The sequence below is a fragment of the Octodon degus genome, unplaced genomic scaffold (genome assembly GCF_000260255.1).
Source record: "Octodon degus isolate 3935 unplaced genomic scaffold, OctDeg1.0 scaffold00041, whole genome shotgun sequence".
NCBI lineage: Eukaryota > Metazoa > Chordata > Mammalia > Rodentia > Octodontidae > Octodon > Octodon degus.
The window spans coordinates 16,420,610-16,442,765 of record NW_004524617.1 but is presented as its reverse complement, the minus strand read 5'-3'; the positions used below and the strand labels follow the sequence as shown (position 1 = coordinate 16,442,765).

At 37.9% G+C, this 22,156-nt stretch overlaps 1 protein-coding gene across 1 annotated transcript in view; it reads left to right on the top strand.

Annotated features, from left to right (window-relative positions):
• The window catches only part of Phex (phosphate regulating endopeptidase homolog X-linked), a 243,921-nt gene that overhangs the window by 152,988 nt on the left and 68,777 nt on the right, over positions 1–22,156 (top strand). Inside the window, exons 13-14 of the mRNA XM_004631393.2 lie at positions 12,964–13,041; positions 21,786–21,889. Coding sequence (XP_004631450.1) covers positions 12,964–13,041; positions 21,786–21,889 — 182 coding nt within the window. The remainder of the gene's footprint in view (positions 1–12,963; positions 13,042–21,785; positions 21,890–22,156) is intronic.

The following is a 22,156-nucleotide window of genomic DNA, read 5'->3' as shown; positions in this document are numbered from 1 at the left end:
GAAGTAAAGCCATGCTGTTATGTTGAGCTGTGGGGGACTCAGGTCAACAATTTCTGACACTGCCAGTCAAGCAGAAGACCTAATACTATTATGGTCTACTGGACTCTTTTAGAATATTTTGCTGAGTTAACACACCTATAATATTCAAATGATAGAACTAAACAAAAAAGGGGATACAGATGAATGTCCATTTTGTATATGTGTATTCAGAATTGTTGGGATAGATATATAATTACATTGTCTTAATGAATAGAAGGATTTGTTCTAATAGTGTTTATAAATAGGGCATCATGTCCGCATCTTGTACAGTAAATAACCACTGGAAAGAGAGTATACAATGTGTTAATATTGAAACTGTCTTAACAATTTTGACTTGAAACTGTCTCATTGCTATTTGTCTCTCAATAAAATTATGGAAAAGAATAAGAGTGGTTGGAATTTGGGGCTTACATGTTAAGAATGAGTGGAAAAAACTAGGGATACATGTCAGTGATGGAACCCTTGTTCAGTGTGTGGCATTAGGAAATGTTGGGAGATGCCCAAAGCACATGGGGTCTCATCCCCCGCGTCAAGGGGGGATGTATGATAGGTGAATTCTTTTGGAAATCTCTGCTTTTAGGTAGATAAGGGGAATGCACAAAGCCTCTTCTGAATTCTGTTGTTTCTCAGATGCCTTCTGCTCAGAATAATTCTTTTCCACAGTAGCATAGTCTGGATTGAAACAATTTTGCTTACAAAACCAGGTGGCCATCTGGTTTGAGTGTGCAAATTGTGGTTTGTTGAACAGATGTAGAGGCCTGTATGTGAGACTTAAAGAAAAATAATTACTTGGCTTATATAAAATCCTAACTGTGATATAGGATTTCCCTTGCCTTTGATCTTTTATCACTTTGGCTATATTTGGACAAATGGGTTTAGCTTACTGAGACTCAGGATTTTCATTTGAGAAGGTTTAACAGCTGTTTTGCATGCAGAAATGCTGTGGACAGTTTGCTACATGAAATTAGAACTAATAAATGATTGATTTGAAAATCATGTGATGTGTCCACTCTCTTGCTCAGTTTTAAATGAAATAAAAGTTGCTCGCATTGTTAAGGTAATATTACCCTAACTTTTAGGAGGATGGGTATATTGTTTTATTCATCAAGGCTGGGATGGTTTTGGGTTCTCAGTTCTATTGTTCCATACATTTACTAAAAAAGTCACAAATGTTAGCATCTTTCTTTAACTCTTTTGAGGGCCCAGAGCTCACAACAAGGGAGTGGAGCATCACAGACTTCAGGGGAATGTTTAATGTCACTTTGGCTAAATTACAGCTTACCTGTGCAGAATGGTGTTCTTTCGTAGGCTGGAGAAACTGCTTACCTCCAAAATACATGTGGATTAATGAGTGGATTAATGTTACTGCTTTATTATTTGAGAATTGCCTTCCATGCTGTCCATATCAGAAAGCTGAGGGAATTCTGCATTGTATGGAAGCATTACTCACATAGTGTTAAGGATGGCTGACCTGAAATCTGAGCATTTCTGTCTGCTAGTTCTTCTAGAATTAGAACTGTGATTTGTACTTACGAAGCCTCTGATTCATGGACGCTTATCTATTCATCACCCTGACATGATGCATCAGTTTGTGAACCACACCCAAACGCAATTTACAGAATTAAAGTTCCTGAGGATTCTTAATAAATCAGTGCCATTCTTATCAGGAGCATAAAATTTGATTTGTTAGATAACTGCGTTGTTATTATTTGTGGAATCCTGATAGCCCCAAAGGATATTAAAGCCTGTTCCCCAGGCTAATTTTCATCAACACCATTAGCTCAACTTATGCTAAGATCTCTAGCCAATGCATCTCTGCTAGTCAATCATTTGTTTGACATTAAGGAAAGCACCACTGTTTTTGAAGGATAGTGTAATTTACCTACAGTCTCCTGAACTTCCGGGTGCTTGAAGCACAAAATTTTGATTGATGTGTTATAGTTATTATAAAACTCATCAGAGAAAATGAGGCCTTGGGATGATTAAGCCTGACTGAAGCTTTTCAAGCCACTGCAAACTTAAGAATGTTGCTCTATAAATTGTTTGTGAAAATGCACTGATCATTTTTGTTCTATTTTTCTTATGTAGGTTAAATTAATAAAAAGAAAAACTATGCTGAGAAACTTAACTATGTAGACTAAACACAGAGCTGTTTAATTAAGTGATTAAAAGGATCCCTTTGATATAATACATGTGAGACGTTTGAGAATTCACCTGACTTTCCTAAATAGCCAAGTCAGTGGGGATTAAAACAAATGAGATTTCTATCTTGCTTTCTGTAGATCAGCTTAATACTAAGTGGCTTTGAAAATTCAGGAAGAAAGAAGCCAAGCTAAGCGATCTTTAGATCAGTTTGGTCATTTGTGTAAAAATCCTGTGCTGTTTCTAAGCTCACAGCTGAATAAACCAGAGCTGTGTTTGATTTTGTATTTCTCCAGCATTATCAAGTTGTAGTGTACCTTGTGGAAAATTCTGGGGAGGATGAGAAGGAGGCGACTTGAGAATTTAAATCATGTCATGTATTAAGTTTTCACTGTTCATTGGTTTTCTGAGTTCATTTGCTGGCCATTGTCTTGCTCTTAAAGCAATAATCTTCCCTTTAGGAACTCTGCTGTCTCCACAGAAATTACCTGCGATTTTTAATTTTATTTTTCCAAATTTTATTTATTTATTTTTGGTTCCAAATATCAAACTTATTATAGTACAATGACTTTACGCTTGCCAGGCATGTTCTGTGCCACTCCCTGTACTTTTTAAAGGCCTAGCCATAAGACTTCAGGTTAAGGAATAAATTCCCAAGCAACTAAAATTTGTTGTATATACATGGTAGAATGAAACTAAACCAAATAACATACTTAGTGGCTAAGCTATGCATGCACATGCCCACAAGCCACACTGCAGAGCAAGAATCAAATTGGCAAGCATTGTTAAGCACTTACTATGTACCAGGACCTGAATTGCAGCAGCCCAATGAACCATCTACCCTCATAGACTCATCTAGCTTGGCCTAGTAAACCACGGCCCTTTGGCCGTATTTGGTGTGCTGCCTGTTATCTTATGGTTCACAAGCTACAAATGAATTTTAAAGTTTAAATGGCTTTAAAAAATCCAAAGAATATATCATAATACATAAAAGTTGTTTGAGGTTGAGATTTCAATGTCTATAAATGTAGTTTTATTGGAACATATCCATAATCATTTCTTTGTGTGTTATCCTAGACTGTCCCTGTGTTCCCACGTACAATGACAAAATGTTGAGTAGAAATGCCATATGGCCCATAAAGTCTAAAATATTTACTATCTTGCCCTTTAAAGTTTTCTAGCCCCTGACCTAGGTTTACCTCCCTAATTCCTTTATTGCTCAAATACTTCTTTCAACCTAATTTACTTTAATGATATTGAAGATAAATGCATCCACACTTTACAGACAAGGAAAATAAGAGGTACAGAGATTCGAAAAATCAAGGCACTGCTGACACCTTATATTAGTAGTAATACAAGTTGTCGTATGGCTTACCAGAAGTTTTTTTTAATGAAAATGCAATGAGGCATGGACCATATTAAATGTTTGTATGTTCACTTAGCATCAAAGAGGGTCCTGAGCCTGTAGAACATGCTCTACTTGTTGATCAGTTGACGTAGCTTATAGTAGTAGTTTCCTCCTATTTGTGGGGGATAGGTTTTAACAGCCCTAGTAGAAACCTGAGAAGACAAATACTACTAGATCCTATATATATGATATATTTTCTACGCATTTAGATCTGATAAATCTTGCTTTATAACAGCACAGTAAGAGATAAATAGGTGTCAATAAACTATAGCAATTATATTGACACACTGTAACAAAAGCTATGTAAATGTGGTCTCTTTTTCTCAAAATAACTTCTGCACTCTACTCATAGGGTGGGTAGTCCAGTGGTACCCTGGTTCATGAACTTAATTCCACAATGGTGGAAAGAATGAAGTTTGTGAACCAAGGTACCACTGTGTGTACATTGTGAATATGTGGGACAAAGGGATGATCACATCCTTGTCAGGACAGAACATGAAACCACAAAATGTCATTGCACTATGCAGAATGATGTGCAATTTAAGCCACAAATTATTTCTGGCATTTTCCATTTAATATTTTTAGACCACAGTTGACCATATGTCACTGAAATCACATAAAGCAAAAACAGTAGATAAAAGAGAAACACTGTATATGAAAAAATATTTTTATTTGTCAAGATTGAATTGCAATGGATTTTATATCTTGCTTCAATTTCCAAAAGGCTATTTAGGTTCTCATAAAGTTTCTCTCTTCTTCACTTTTTTCTTTTGTAGTAACATCAGTTGTGGAAATGTGCCTTGACATGAGCAACATTGAATAATATTCTTGATTATATGTCAGCTCTTTTCCATCTAGATGTTAAATGTAAAGTATAATCTTTTGTGTTTTCTGATACTGTTAGTGACATTAGCCTAAGTTCGTTTATTAACTAAATTACTCATTATATGAATCAATATTTATTGAGCATTGATTACTTGCTCTAGGCTTGGCGTTTTATTCCATGTGGAAAAGACAATGGTGATTAAGTGAAATGGTTTAACTTAATTAGTGTCGAAAAGAAAATTTCTCTCAGTTATAGCAATACTTTGTACAAGTGGATTTATTCCTTTGGATAATGAACTACTCCTTTAAATATAGGTATTTCTTGGGGTTAATGCATTAGATTGCCATTAGTCACTCACATTTTATTATAAATTAGTTTGAGGCTCCAGTGACAGTTAATGGATTAGCTGCCTTGAAGTAATAATAGTTTTGATGGATGGAGAGGAAAGAGGGAGATGACTGTGGAGTATAGTGTATTGCCAAAGAAAAGTCAATTTGGGTATGACAGGAGAGCAAGCGGTGTGAGCACACAGAGCTGGCAAGGTGTTGGGAAGAAAAGATGCAGTAAAGAGAAAGGAGGAGGAAACAGAAACAAAGATAGTGAATGCTAAAGTCTTCCTTCCTTCCTTCCTTCCTTCCTTCCTTCCTTCCTTCCTTCCTTCCTTCCTTCCATAATTTAGGGCTGGAGTAATTAGGACTCTCTAGTTACATTGAAATCATATGCAACTTTATATTATTTATAGTGCAAGGGATCAAACCTGAAGAACCATATTGTCAGCCACAAGACAACTTTAGTTTTTATCTTTTCTACAATTAGATTTCTTAGTGTTTCTTGTGTCTGTCTTCAAAGGTGTACATAGAATGGCCCTCAAAGGAGTCCTCCAAATGTTTGAGAGATGTGCATGGGCTTGATTCTCCTGTCTCGTGCTTAGAGTTTATCTCTGTGAGGAAAATCTTTCAGCAATCTCCTTGGTGCCCTGGATCAAGGCATAAATAGTACTTCACATGCAGTGGCATCCTTAACTCTTGCAGACAATACAATAAAAATAGGTACTAATGCTTTTTCTCAAACTGTATCTGGTGAAAAGGAAAGTGAGTAAGAAGTACATTTGACCATAACTGATGGGAAACAGAACACATAATGCCTGCCTTAGTCATTTTCTTGTCAGTGGGAGACAATAGCCAACACCCACAACTTAAAGGAGGAGAGCTTTATTTTGGCCCAGTTTTTAGAGGATTTAGCCCATATTTGGCTGGCTCTAAGGCAGAAATGGTATGGCCGAAGGCTCTGAGGGAAAAAATTACTCATGCTATGGCAGCAAGAAAGTAGGGCAGGGAGAGAGAGAGACAGAGAGACAGACAGAGACAGACAGAGACAGAGACAGACCGAGAGAAAACCAGAGGGAGATATACCCCTCTAGATCAGGCACACATGCCCCATCTCTGGTGATAAGATCCCACCTACTAATAGTGTATTCAACTCTGACCTCTTCAGTGGAATAACTCACTGAGGATTGTGCCCATGATCCAGTTGTCTTCCTAAGACTTTTGGGTGACATTCTAGATCTGAACCATAACAATGCTTTATATGAGGAGATTGTTTTTCTCATGTCACGGAGGAGAAAGGGAGACAGTCCAAGCCTGATATGCTAGGAACTTAGGCACATTTTAAATAGAGATACTTCTCATGGTTAATGTATTATATTGCTATTAGTCACTCACATGTTATTATAGATTTGTTTGAGTTGGAAATGACAGCTAATGGATTAGCTGTCAGATGCCATCAGCTTTTCATCCTGCCATGTTTACCATGTAGATTTCTTCATCACGTTTGTTGCCTTAGCTGCTCTACATCTGTTATTGTGACAGCCTTCCAGAGAGCAAAAGAAAAATGTAAAGCAATGGTCTTCAATCTGGGGTGATTTTATTCCTATGGGACATTTTTGGTTGTCACAACCTATGTGGGGGAGGGGGCTTGCTACTGGAATCTAGTGAGGAGAAAACAAAGATTTTGCTAGATTTCCTACAACCCACAAGTCAGCCCCCCACAACATCTATCTCACAAAAAATGTCGATAGTGTTGAGGTTCAAAAACCCTAAACTAAATGAAGAAAGCAAATACCCACTGATTCTGTCCTTTTAAACTGGACCCTGGGAAGTACAAGGATTTTTAGCTATATGTTATTGGCCAAAGTTTTGTTTTGTTTTTGGTCAAAGTTTTTTTTTAAACTCTAATTATCTTTAATCACAAAATAATGTACATCAAGGCATATAATATTCAAGATTCCAGAAATGCAACACAAGGACAGAATATTAAAAGGTATTAGAGTAAAAAAATATACTACCAATAAATAAAATCCCACCAGAATCATAGCAGGTGTCTCACAAAGCACATTTCTTTGATGCTCAAGTCAAAGAGATTTTGGAGTGAAGGATTTTTTTTTCCTTGCGGAACCTGGGATTGAACTCAGGCCCTTGCACTTGCCAGGGAAATGCTTATTCCACTGAGCCATCTCCCTGGCTCATGGAATGAAGGATTTGAAGCTCTAAAAGAAAAACAAGCTCGGGGCCGGGGAGATGGCTCAGTAGGATAAGCGCTTGACTGGCAAATGCAAGGATCTGAGTTCAATCCCCAGTTCCAAAAAGAAAGAAAAAGAAAAACAAGCTCCTATTCAGATTGATGTACCTGCTATCTCCCTCCTTATGATATTAGAATACACATTCATCTCAACTGTACACAGGGCATTCTTCAAAATAGACCACAAACTAGCTCACAGAATATGCTTAAGTAAATTAAAAATAATTAAAATTATCCAATTCATAGTGTCAGAATATAGTGCACTGATATTGGGTGTCATTGTCAAAAGAAACCAGAAAAACTTCATGAATGCATGGAAATAAAATACCAACCCCCTGAACAACAAATGAGCCACAGATGAGATTAAAGTTAAAGCCTTTTTTTTTTTTTTTTTTTTTTTGGTGGAACTGGGGATTGAACTCAGACCCTTCTGCTTGCTAGGCAAGCGCTTATCCTACTGAGCTATCTCCCCGACCCTTTGTTTTTGGTCAAAGTTTTATTCCACAGACAAACTCAGCTATGAAGAAAGCTGGTAATGTGGCTATTTCTTGATAGGTCCATTTTCATTCTCAGAAAAACGAGGGTTCTAAGAGCAAGAGAAGAAAGAGAATAGATATTAGGTAGACACTAGGCAGTGTTTCCTTCAGAACGTTCCTGGAAGTTTCTGGTAAAGTGTTGTTTCTCCTCCCGTGGATGCCCACGTGCCTGCCTGTGGCCATCAACAGTGAGTGAGTTTGCCCAAAGCCATAGAGGGAATGAAGATGAGCAGGTGTTTGGGTCACCTTCTACTGAGGAAGGATATCCTGGTGTGAAGTACAGCTTCTCTCCAGAAGTCTGTACAAATAAGGAGTAGAAATGTATGTACCAATTATGATCCTGCAAATAGGGCCTGGGATGTAGCTGAGCAGCACAGGTGTCTTCTTGGCAAGTGCAAGGTCCTGAGTTCGATTCCTGGTACAAAACAGACAGACAAACAAAAAACAATGATCCTGCAAGTAGTCTATAATATTCACTGCAGGATGTAGTGTTAAATATTCATACCACTCTTCTCAGTTTTGCAGTGGGACTTGCTTTTTGTTCTGGTCCATGTAACCAGTAGAGTAATTGTCTTCAGACCTGCCTCACTAATACTTAGTCCTTCAGCAAGCCATTAGGTATAGGTGCTTCACCTCTCTCATTCTGAAAAAAGTTGGAAGAAAATGTGTTAGCCTGAATTTTGGGCTGTGGAGATAGCTCAGTAGAGTAAGTGCCTGCCTGACAAGTGCAAGGTCCTGAGTTCAATCCCTGGTACCGGAAAAAAAAAAGTGATGCAATCACTATTTGCATTAGGATTCTTGTGGGAAAGTGGATGCCCTTCTAGGTATATCAAGCAGGAAGATGATTAACACTGGGATTTGAAGGGTTATGCAACCACTGCTGCCCTGGGGAGTGAAGGCAGAGGCTGCCCAGGATGTCTGCTGCCTACACACTGAAGGGGTCTTCCCAGGAGAATACCTGGAAGTTGCTGGCAAAGTGCTGCTTCTCCTCCCTGTGGATGTCCATGTCCCTGCCTATGGTTATCAGCAGTCAGTGAGTAATGATTTGCTCTCTTACACCTTTGCAATGGCCTAGGACTGGTTTTCACTACTAATCTTGAGCCCTGGTCTTTTGAGAGGTATGATTCTGAAGCTTATCAGGGAAAATGTAGAATAGGGCAGTTGAGGTGGTGTAGAATTGACAGCAAACTCTGATAGAAGGACCATTCGAGTCTGAAGTCTGAAGAGACACAAGTAAAGAACTGAGAGAAAGAGCACCCTATTCCGTTGTTGTCAATGTTGCTATTACTATTATTACCTTATCTTAACTATGTATTCTTATGAAGGAAATAAGGATTCTTTGCATATCTGGTCTGATTCTGTTTAACTCATGGTGATGCTAAAAAAAATAAAAGATCCAATAACCTGTGTATAGAATGCAGAAGGTAATGTATTCTATGAGATTCCATACTGCAGTAGAGGTCCCAGAGCTTGAGATTTGTAAAACAATGTTATTCATCAGCATGCTCTGGAAAGGTCAGTGTATTCAGGAAACAATTGCAGATGACTCAGCTTATTTTTTATTTTGGGGGACTGAGTGGAAAGAACAATCTGGAGCTCTTTACTTGCTAAAGTTATACATATGAGTTGTGGTGAGCTACTAATATACAGCAAGAAATGAAATACAGTGGAGAAAATAACAATTTGAGAACAAGGTAACATAGCTGTGTGACCTATTGTTTTGTGTTGGGGGACTTTTAACTTCTAGTCGTCTGCTATTTGGATCACATCAGACCTTTAGCATGTACAACTCACAGGGTTTTAAAGGCAAAATTTGATCTTTGCTATATTTGAGTCTCTGGACTAGCAAAACCCATTATGATTGTGTCCTATGGCACTTGTAAAGTCCTCTCTCAGTCTTAAGTTGTGGGTTTCTGCTGCTATTTAATATTTGAGTTATCTCAAGGAAGATAAAGAAAATGTACTATTGTATTGTATTTATTTCTGAGTGAGGAAAATTGAAAAGGACTGAAGAAAAAAAAACATGTTATCAAGAGCAGTGTATAAAGGTTGCTGATTTAGCATTGTTGTTTTGCTGAAATAAAAGAGGTTTGGGGTTGCCTGGGTCTTACGCTGGGTTATCTGAAGGCAAATCTGGAGACCAGGATTCATGGGCAAATGATTTATTAATGAAATACTCCCAAGAAAAATAAGCAAGGACTTGGCAAAGCAAGAAAGTGAGGGCTGAGTGGTGGGGGAGGGTGTGAATCCAGGGGCCATCACTGAACTAGTCTAATCCTACAAGGAAGCCTAGAAGTTTACGTTATACAAGGTATGATTGAACAATACGGTGAATATTTAAAATTTTAAAAAGCTACAATGAAATACACTGCCAGTAGTCCCCCTCAAAATGCTTCCCCTTGCTCTGAAAACACTTGTCCCATCCTTCTTGCCACTGTCTTGAAGGAGCTCCATAAGTCCTCTCTCATGAGTGTCTTTAAAACACTATCGTGACTGCCTCAATGTCCCGAATCAATTAAAATATTTACTTTTCACTATCATTTTGACTTAGGGGAAGACCCAGAGCCACACAGTGCAGGTACAGTGAATAAAGTGGAAGAAGATACACTGGTCATGTTTCTATAAGCCTACCTTTCTATCAGATGGCAGTCGGTAGCAGCATTCTCCGTACTTGGTATCACACCTTCTAAGACACACTTTGTAAAGGCCTAGAGAAAATATGTGAAGCTTTGTAGGCCACAGGGTTTCTGCTCTTGCTACTCAATCCTGCAACTGTGGCACTAAAGCAACTATAGATACTACATACATAAGTGTGGCTATATTCCAGTAAAACTTGACCCATAAAAACAGGTAGGGGAAGGAGGTTGAGTTTGACCTAGGGGCTTCAATTTGTTCCTCTATGCCAAAGCCTCCTTACATTTTCTTAGGGTGATTCTTTTTTCCTTTTTCCATCCCCAGTATAGTGCAAAATCCAGAGGATAATTAGCATCTGTGCCTATCAAAATGATGGTTATGTTGTTATGACGTATCTTAAATGACTCTGGACCCCTGCCGCCAATCTTCCTGGCATCCTGGCTGTTGTTCACAGCGCTGCACGGATAATCTTTCTGGAGCATGACTCATCTCTTTTTACTCTCCTGCTAAAAATATTTAGCTCTCTCTTAGCTATAAACTAAAATCGAGACTCATTAGCACGACATTCAGGAATTCTTGGCATCCCTGTGGTCCATGTGTTTCCTCTGTTCCTGTCTTTTTCATATTTGTTCATTTAAATTGTCAGATAAAATTTTTATGTATTTTTGGCACACACTAAAATGTTTTGATATATATGTGTATTGTAGAATGACTAGATGAAGCTAAGTAGTACGTGCATTACCTCATCTATTTGTTATTTTTTTGTGGTAAGAACATTTACAGTCTCACTTAGCAACTTCCAAGTATACAATATATTACTATTAAGTATCGTCACCATGTTATACATTAGATATCCTGAACTTAGGGTCGGCCAAATAGCTCAGTGGATTAAAGCCCCTGCAAGCAGGTGCAGGGGCCAGGGGTTTGATCCCTGGGCCTGCTGTGCTGGCCCTGCCCCTGGGGCACACTGAGACAGCAGTTGAGACTGGGCGTGGTAGTGTGCCCCTATAATCCCAGCTCTTGGGAGGCTGTAAACAGATGTATCACTACGAGTCCAATCTAGTAGTGAGACCCTCAACACCCTGTAGACCCTTCCCTTAAAATAAAAAAAAAATATCCTGAACTTATTCCCCTTGTCTGACTGAGATTCTGTATCCTTTCACTAATAACACCCCGAGTCTAGTCCTTAGCCCTTGGTAACTGTCATTTTATTTTCTGCTTCTATGAATTGGTCTTTTAAAATTCTCACATATTAGTGAGATCATGCAGCATGTCTTTCTGTACCTTGGTATGTCACTTAACATAGTAATCTGTACTTCTATCCGTGTTTTCTCAAATAAAACAATTTCTTGCTGCATAGTATTTCACTGTGTATATAACCGTATTTTCTTTATACACTTATCGGATGATGAACACTTAATTTCATGTTTCTGTGTTGACAATTAACAGTGCTGTAAGGGCCGGTGGTATAGCTCAGAGGAATAAGCATTTGCTTAGGTAAGTGTAGGGGCCAGGGTTCGATCCCTGGCTTCACATGCCACGCTGGCCCTGCCTGTGGGTGCACTGAGCCAGGTGATGGTGTCCAGGCGTGGTGGCGTACGCCTGTAATCCCAATACTAGGGAGGCAGAAATTGGGAGGATCACTACGAGTCTGGACTGTGTAGTGAGACCCTGCACAAAAACCAAAACAAAACAAAAAACTAACATACTGCAATGCACATGAAAGTGCAGATGGATGTCTGTTCTACCTACTGGTTTCATTTCCTTTGAATATATGCCTAGGAAGGGAATTGCTGGGTCTCACAGTAGTTTTATTTTTAATTTTTAGAGTAGCTTCCATACTGTGGCTGCATGGATTTCCATTCCCACCACCGGTGTGCAAGTGTTCTATTTTCTCACCATCCTCACCAATACATGCATGCTCTTTTTGATAATCTCTATTCTTACTAGAGTGAAGGGACCGCTCATTGGGGGTTTCACTTGCATTTCCTTGATGATTAACAATGTTAAAACATTCCCTGTGTGCTTGTTGAACACACATTCCATGTTGTGAGAAATATCTTTTCAGCTCCACTGCTCACTTTCAAATCTAGCTACCTATTTTTTGACTATTGAATTATTTAAGTTTCTTATGTATTTTGAAAATAAATTTTATCAGATGTATAGTTCATAAGTGTTTTTCTTCTCTGTTGTTTTCTCTTCTGGGATTTTTTTTCAGCTTTGCTGTTTAAATTCTAGCTATTATGTAAGAGTTGTCTTTTCCCCTTAAGGAAATGGCCTCTGCTCTGGACTTTGATAACCATATTGTATATTTCTTTTATTTTTGTAGCAGTTATCTGCTTTACTCACTATCTGTTTAATATATTGAGGACAGAGGCTTACTTTGTTATTATGATTATTATTATTTTGTATTTTTAGGGAAGAGTCTACAGGGTGTTCAGGGTCTCACTACTAGATCAGACTCATAGTGACCCACCTGTTTACAGCCTCCCAAGAGCTGGGATTACAGGCAAGTGCCACCATGCCCAGTCTCAATTTCCATCTCAGTGTGCCCAGGCAGCAGGGCCGGCACAGCAGGCTGGGGGCCTGCTTGCAGGTGCTTTAATCCACTGAGCTATTTGGCCAGCCCTTAACTTTGTTATTGTTGCTGTTTGTTTGTGTCTTTCCCAAGGGTTGGGATTAAATATAGTAGAAATTCAATAAGTGTAGCTTTCACATGAAGCTTGCATTCCTACTTTTTGTGATTATTAATGATTTAAGTGCTGAAACTCTGACATCATCTTTCTTTTTCCTTTTTATAGGCAAGGGCTGTTTTGGCAAAAGTTGGCTATCCTGATTTTATAATGAATAATACTCATGTTAATGAAGACCTCAAGGCAGTAAGTGCTAAATTTACTGTATTTTTTTTCTGGCAAGTTTTACTGGCCTTGTGCCTTTCAACTAACCCGAGTCCAAGCAATTAAACCTGGTGATGCCACAAAGTACCAACTTTTGATTTATTTCTTGGCTAGATCTGAACTTTAGTGTGCCAGGTATATCACAAGATTTAAAGCAGATTCCAAATAAATGAAGTAGCAGAAAGAATGCATAGTTGAGTGGGCTTCGTGAAGTAAAGGGACTTGCATTTGGCTTAATTTGATTATAAAGGAAAGAATTAAACAAAGTACTGAGTATTTTACAATGGGCATCTTCTAATGGTGATTGTGTAATGTTTGTTGTTACATATTTTTATTTGCTTCATTGATATTAAGTGAATAGTAATAAATTGGACTCTTGGGAGTTAACTTCATTAAACTTTATGGCCATTTGGCAAATTAAGTACATATCCTTGACTCAACAATTTGATATGAGTTAGAATACATACTTTCAGTAAGTTATTGATGAGGAACAGTAATGATTCATTTTTATTCCAATATTTGGGGATGCAGATTTTATGGTAGAAACATTCATTAGAAGCCTTTCTACTCATACTCATTGTTATTTCCTTTCCTATAAATAGTTCTGATATAGCAGTTTTCTACCTCACAAGAAATCTTGTTTTTCTCATTTACCGAACTTGGTGGGAGCTGCTTTTCTAGAGTTGCTAGGCAGAACAGGAGAATGGCGACCATATTGTCGAGTGGTTACAGGCATAGGCTCTGGAGTCACAGGGTTTGATTTGAATTCTGCCTCTTGTACTTCCTAGTTAGTTGCTTGATCCCGTGAAGGCTACTAAGCTTCCATCAGTGTCCGTTTGGTTAACTGTATGCAGGAGATAATATCTAATTCTTAGTTTTGTTGGGAAGGTGAGATGAGATTTTTATGACTGGAGAAGTTCCTAGCACACTGTCTGGTGCACAGTAGGCTCCTTATAAGGTTGCCTCATGGATAAAGATGAGAGCTGCTGCTACCAAGAAGAACATGACCAGGGCACAGATTACGTTAGAAGAAGAACCTGGACAATTCCACTGGTTGGTATATATTTCAAGCCCAGATGGAGAAGAGAAAGTTTGAGAGAGGGTTTGGAGTATGAGTGATGAACATAAACCTGAGAGTCAGATTACTGGAGGTGAAATACCCAGTCTTCCATTTACAACCTAAGGGATCTGGGATAGGTTGTATATCTTCTCTGTGCCTTAGTTTCTTCATTTGAAGATGGAAATGATAATATAGACAGATTGTTGTGAGGATCAAACCACATACCTAATGTGTTTAGAGCCTATAGTGTCACACAAGCAAAACTGTAAGTGTGATCTATGATGTCCTCCATTTTCACTCATCATAGTAGATTATTTTCATTGTAAAAGTCATCCTGAATTAACACATACAGTTTTCAGTCTCCTCTAATTGATTGAAAAGGCTCAACAGATGGACTGGTCCCAAGCTTTAATCAATTCAGGTAGCATTCAGGGCTCACGCACGTATCTAGTTGATCAACATTTTGCTGGCAGCCTATGGCTGTCTGAGTTGAGAGCCCCAGATTTAAGAACTCACTGAATATAGTACCTTTTATGAAAGGAAACCAGGTGCCAAACAGGATGCATTGCTGGCTACGCTTCCTCATTTCTCCAGGGCCTGAACTGATGCCATTAGACACGAACATTTTTAAGCACTTTTGCAAAGAAATGGCTTTCATCTGACTCAGTGCCAAAGCAGACACAGTCACATCCAAGAGATTCTAACAGTTTATGAAACCAATGGTGAACACAATCCAAATACGTGAAGCAAAAAGCCATTTGCATTCAGAAACTCATAAAGAAAATGAATAAGGTCTAACTTGAAAATAGGGAAAGGATGATGAATAGATCATAATAGTATCACCAAGGTTAATAGCAAGAGGACCAAGGTATTGCTGGGACAAAATAGGGCCATGTAGGAGCATGTAGATAAGGATTACTGCAGACCCTATGAAAAATTCTGCTACCACGAGTTCTGTGCATGAGAGGCTATTGAAGGCAGCTTACTCCATTTGACAGAGGTGAGGGTAGGATTCATTGGGCACAAGTACAAAAGAAGAGTGAGATCAGGGGATGGATCAGACTGAAGCCCAGGAGAAAGGTTGCAAACTGAAGTTTGCAGACCAAATGAAAAAGAATTGAGAGGCAAACATGAAACAGAATCAGAATGTTTTTCCTCTAAGGAAGACAAGGTAAATGGAGATATTTCACAAAGCATTCCTGAACAATAATCCTCTTAGTCTCTGAAAAGGGCAAGAAGGATGAGGAGTGGTACACACCTATCATCCCAGCACTCAGGCTGAGGCAGTAGACTCAAAAGTTTGAGCCCAGCCTGGGCAACTTAGTGGCTTCGCAAGGCCCTGTCTCAAAAAAGTGTTGGGAGTGTAGCTTAGTGCGAAGGCCCTAGATTGTATCCTTAGTACTCCTCCCACAATTGCACACAGAAGAACAAGAAGAAAAGCAGTGCTTTCATTTGAATCCACAGCAGCATCCAGTAAAGGCTATTAGCCTAAAATGGTCAGTGCCAGTCTGTTTTCAAATTATCCTTGTGACGCATTATTCTATTTCATTGATCAGTAATGGAATAGATGCAAGAGTGAGTCTATACCAATTTTGCAAAGGTTGCTGTATCAGCCGGGAGAGCAGAAAGCACACTAGCTATTTCAAATGGAGGATTTAGTACCGGAAATAAATTGGAAGGCAAAACAGAGGAAGGTAATGCAGACCCAGCAATGAATATGTTCAGGAAGCAGCTGCTACCCTGAGTCTAGGAGCACAGGAGGACATAATAGTATTGTCACTTAGGAGAGTAGAGAAGGAACTGCCGCTCCAAAGCTGGGCTGTGGAGGAAGAACTGAAGATTCTTCCAGGACAAGGTGGTGGGAGTAGAGAGAGCAGCAACACGGCACATTTTTACCTCTTGATATCGCCTAATTTCCCTCCAGGGCGTCAGTGGGCAGGATAGCAATTAAGAAAGGAACCCAGGCAGCAAGCCTTTGCAGACTGCCTTACCCTAGAGGTACTAACAGAGTGAAAGGAAAGGCAGGTAGCTGGTAGCTGATTCACTGAAGGTAGATAACTGCATAATTAGCACCTCAGGCATCCTCGTGAAAGCCAATAAAGAAGTGCAGTGGGGGCTACATTCAGAATCATAGCCCACCCCCATTTGCATAGGATTGGAAACAACTTTTTTAGTGATTGGTGATTATATATATATATATATATATATATATATATATTTATATGGTGAACTCACATATTTATTCTTTTTTGTATTTAGGACAGGGTTTACAGGGTGTACAGGGTCTCACTGCATAGATTGGACTCGTAGTGATCCTCCTGTTTATAACCTTCCAAGTGCTGGGATTACAGGTGCATGCCACCATGCCCAGTCTCAATCTCTACCTCAGTGTGTCCCAGGGGCAGGGCCAGCATGGCAGGCCAGGAGACACATTTTTATTCTCTAGGGTAAACATTGGTCAGCCAGTGGAATGTGTGTGTTATGTATATAATGAGAAGTATAGCTATATAAGAGTGAGTTGCTATTTGAGTGGAATGCTTCAGAAAAGAAAGTTGTTGAATAGTAAAATAATTTTGTAGTCCTTGAGGAAAAAAAATCCAGAAATTATTTCCATTATTTCTCTCACCTCTCTTGAGATCCCTGATCACTACAGCACCGGAGAACCACGAGTAAGCACTGGAAATGGAGTGTTCTGGTACCTACCAACCTTCCAGCTGGGCCTCCATCCAGAGTGCTGTGATGGTTATGGTACAGAGGCTATCCTCTTCTCCCCAGCATGGATGGGGGCATCATTGGATGGTAGTCTCTCAGTCATCTTTGTGCAGATGTTTAGCAAAAGTTCGTCTTCCATGGTATACTATGTGTATGAATTTACCCCTGTATGTTCAGAGTTTGCTAGAAAATGTTTACACACTTCAAGAAAAGAAAAACTAGTGTAACTATTTCAATACTAAAATTATTGAGACATCATGAGATAAATACAAGTTGCCTTTGTCCTCTCAAATTATAAGAGTTGTTCAAAGTGTGGCCATTAGTGTCCAGATATTTAATAGTACAAGGAGCTGCTGTCTGGGTCACCGTGGTCATTGAGAGATTGCTGTACATACATTTTCAGCTTCTTCTCTAAGGGCCGGCAGTATAGTGGGTTTTCTCTAATATATGATATCTTCTTGGGTCTCCCATATGAGGGTAACACCATCTGTTGATAAAACATCACACTATATTTCCTTTCCTGAAGTAAGTGTACATTTTTTGGTGGACTCGTACACACACACACACACACACACACACACACACACACAGACACATGTCTATACACACATTACTTAGGAACAAAGACATCTAAACACACAAATATTGCTTATTGGTCTGTTGTTGTTTAATGAAAAATATAAATGCATAATCTGGATTACATTAAGTGTTCAGATAATTCTTTGGTTGCTTGACATAAAATCTTTCTTATAGCTATTTGCATGTATCTCAGAATATCTTTAAATGGATTTGAATTAAAAACAAGTGAGTTTGGGCCAGCCAGGTAGCTCAGTGGGTTAAAGCACTGCTTAGGCAGACGTAGGGACCGGGTGTTCGATCCCTGTCTTGCCATGCTGGTCCCGCCCCAGGCACACAGAGAAGGTGATTGAGACTGGGCGTGGTGGTGCAGGCCTGTAATCCTAGCGCTTGGGAGGCTGAAAATTGGAGAATCACTATGAGTCTGATCTATGCAGTGAGACCCTGTAGACACTGTAGACCCTGTACTAAATATGTATTAAAAAAGTTTTTTAAAAAAACCAAATGTGTTAGAATCTATACTTCCATTGACATAAGTAATGTCTTGTAAACACATCTTTACTCTGTCTATGGAGAAGTCATGTGTGTTTCCTTGTTCTGCATTTATTATATGTATATCCCCTTTTGGAGGCCATGATAAATTTATTCCTCCATTTATCCCGTGGCATTTGGTGCTTGGCATCAAGGATAGTATTTCCAAGAGCAGAAATCCAGATTCCAATGAATTTTATAATCCGGACAGCTGCTCCCATGAGCGACATTATAGCCCCAATTACTTTGCCAAAGGTCACTCAACTGAAAGGTCAAGAGATGGAATTGATTCAAAGTCGTTATCAGCTGGACCTAGACTTTTTTCCAGTAACTGAAAGGAAATTAAGCTTTTGACCTAATCATTGTCCCTTTAAGAGTTTATTTATTTTTTTTCAAACACAAGTGACTTTAAAATATTCACGCAAGTCACTTTTGTTACTATCTCCTCGATAAACAGAACTCTCCCAATGGTTGCTGGTATTCCAGTTTTTTTCTTGTTTTTTTTTTTTTTAATCATATGAAGACCTTTTGAAATCTTTGAATTTTTTTTTGTATTTTTGAGACAGAGTCCTGCTATATAGTTTAGGCTGGTCTCTAACTCACAATGATCCTCCTGCCTCAGCTTTTCTAGTGCTGGGATTACTGGCAAGTGCCACCACACTTGAAAGAATCTTTGATATTATTCAAGTATTATTACATGCCAGGAAATTTGGAAAATAGAGAAAAGGAATGAAAAATTGCCAATAATATTAGTACCTGAACATAATAATATATACTTCCCTAAAAGTGCTTCATTTTTCTGTATTTCTGTATAGCTATAATAGATGTTTGCATATAATTTCATACTAATCTTTATAGTTAATACACTGTTTTGTTATTGTCTTCCATAGTCTTTGTTATTATTCTTTTAATGACCATATAGTGTTTCATTAAGCCATATCATGAGTTATGCATTCATTGCTTCTACTCTAATCCCCAATCCTTAACTTTTCCTCCCCCTTCCTTGTACTCTTTCTGTTGGATCTGTTTTGTACTAGACAATGTAAATTACACTGAGAAAGGAGCCAACTCTTTGGCATTGTAAGGCTCGGCCCAGTTTCATAAGCTCTTTACCCTGGTTCTTGTCTATCAGTCTTATCATTTCAGAATAGCAATAATTGGCCCCTTCCTACCTCCAAACACTTAACCCATCTCAGAAGAAAAAGTAGTGTTTGTCCCCCATTACTTGTGATTTCCTTTAAATAAGTGGAATAAATCAATGAAGGCATTTGCAAAGATAACACATTTCTCATCCTACTCATTAATATGAGTTGTCTTTTAAAACAAAAGAGCTATGGTGATTATAACCAGCCTTCATTGAGTTTTACCCTCTCATAATTATTTTTATGGGTGTAGTAGATCTTTATTATTTGGGGTATTTTAGATTTGGAACTCTTTCTTCTTTGGAAGTCTTTGGATAGGTTTTAATGGCCCTGGACCAATCTGGCTGTCAGGTTTTATTTTCTTCAGCTTAAACAGGAAAATATCATAATTAGCAAACCTGCCTAAAAGTAAAAACTGATTCTATGTTACATAGAAATAGTAAATATTTTTGAAGGAAATTCCATTGGGCCAATTTGCTGAATCCAAGGACTTATGAATTTCTAGTCAGGTTCTGAAGGTCTTAGCCAAAGTGTCTGGGAAACAAAAGCCAAAAAGAAGCTCAGGATTGAACAAGAAACACATCTCTTATCCACAGGACACAGGAATGCCTTAGGACTGCTAGTGAAGTTTGCTTTCTTAAGCAAAATGCTTTCTCTATAATTTTCTGAGGCTAAGAGATATCCTTCATCTTAAAATATAGTCCATTTTAAAATTGTGAAACATCTATAACATTAGAACAGTTTGTAAAATATTTTTATACCTGTTTGCAAAAAATGTTATTGAATTAGTTTTTTACGTGTATGCACATTTTTGTTATTATTTTAGAGGTAGAGTCTCTTTATGTTGCTCAGGCTGGTCTCAAACTTCTGGGCTCTCCTGGGCTCAAGTGATCTGTGTCAACTTCCCAAGTAACTGGGACTGTAGAGGAGGACTACCATGCCCAGAATACACACAGATTTTAAATAAATAAAAGAGATATATTTTCAATTCGGTGTTTAATCCTCCTTGATCTAATCTTCTTTCACCATGTCTATCTCCTCCCATGAATATAAACACTATGTTGAATTCAGATTTATAATTCCTATGCATTTCTTTGTACCTTTGCTCCATAACTATGTATCCATAATTAATAAATAGTATTGTTTTGCATGTTCTAAAACTTCAAATACTTTCATACATACAACTTGCCTTATTCACCTTTTTAGATTATTTCATGTTCGTGCATACAGAACTTTCATTTAAACTGTATTGTTTTCCACTATGTGAATATGCTATGATTTATTTATCAACCCTCACTCCCACAGCCAAGCACTTTGAGGAAAGGACAACTTAAAGTCATATCTTTATAATTTGTTGGCCAAGAAGAACACCAAAGATGCCAGGAATTGGTATTTTAATTCCTGCTTTTTTCGATGTGCTTTCAGTTGTTTTACACCTTCCTTTATATTTTGGCCTGGTCTTCTGCAAAGATGTTAAAATGATTCATTCATAAAAATATATCCACAGACATGAGTACCCATTCTATCTTAGATCAGAGATAAATGTAAGCCAGACATTGGCCAGCAAATAGAAGACCTGTTAAGACTATAACTGTCAAATTATGTACATTCCTGTCTGTAATACAGTATCTGTGGGATTTATAGAATATAAGCATTTGCTATAGTGCAGTGTTTACTTTTTAAAAATCATGGTGTAAAGTTATTAAAAATTACATTCAATATGAATTTAATTGCTCTTGGTTATTTATTTATTCATACGTGTATTTTTCTTATTTGCCAGAATTATATATTTATTTTTAAATATTTTTATGACAGCAATATATTTCAGAACAAAAGCATTAGAGATCATTATGGACTGATGCTTTCACTATGGTACATGTATTATTACAATATTTTGTTTGATTATTGCTAGTTTTGTAGATAGAATGTGATAGAATTTAAATTGCTTGCCATTCTCAACAAAAGAAAGGAACTCAATAATCAATTATGTCTGTTTCTTTATCACAATAAACAATATTGTTTTGCATCATCAACTTCCTGTATTTCCATTCATGCTATAATCTATGAATTGCCCCTGTAATTTCATTAATTTTTAGCAGCTAGAGCCCTTTTGTGGTAATAGATAAACTGTTAATAATTAAATTCTTCTTGTGACTCCATTGTTCTTGGGGTGGAAAATAGGTCTCTGAGTTATTTTATTTTTTTCCCTTTATGAACAAATTCTGATTATAGTAAATTGGATTTTAACATTTGACTAAATCATCACCTATAAGCTAAATGAGGTTTCAGCTGATTAAACTGAATATTATTAGGAAACTCTTTTGTGACAAATAAAGTACACAGTTTAGAAAAGATCAAGAGCTCATGAGCCAAGACTTTTCAAACCTAAAGTAATGTATTCTATAAAGGTTAAAGTAGCTTTTTCAATTATAAGGTAAATGGAACACATTGTAAATGACTGTAGCTTCTCTCTTTCTGCTGTGATCCAGAAATGACCATATTGATTTTTGAGATTTTGTATTAAAAGAAAATCGCTGAGATTAAATTTTGTGGGTTTGTGGGTCGTGGATTAACCAGTAATGGCTGAGAGATTCCCTGAAGGCTGCACTTTATCTGCCGGTTGCTGCTTCATGTGCTGACATCTGTTTTTAGAGCCATCTCGTCTTTTCACTTAGGACAATGATGTTGTGGTTTGTTTTATTCAGGTCAAATTTTCAGAATCGGACTACTTTGGCAATGTCCTGCAAACCCGCAAGTATTTAGCACAGTCTGATTTCTTCTGGCTCAGAAAAGCTGTTCCGAAAACAGAGTGAGTATTAAAACAACAAGAAAGGGAAGTAGACAAATGTGTTGGTGGGAAGTAGAATCTCTTTCTTTTAAGCTTCATAATTCCCCTCAAGTTGGAGTCGCTGGCTTGCCAATTACTTTGTCTGAGCAAAATCTGTCACGTTTTGCCAACTTTTCTTTCTGATACAAGATTCAGATCTTCAGTCTAATTATAGGGTACCCATTCATAGCATCAACACATACTGGAATAAAGCTTATTAGAACGTAAACACTAAAGTTATATATATAT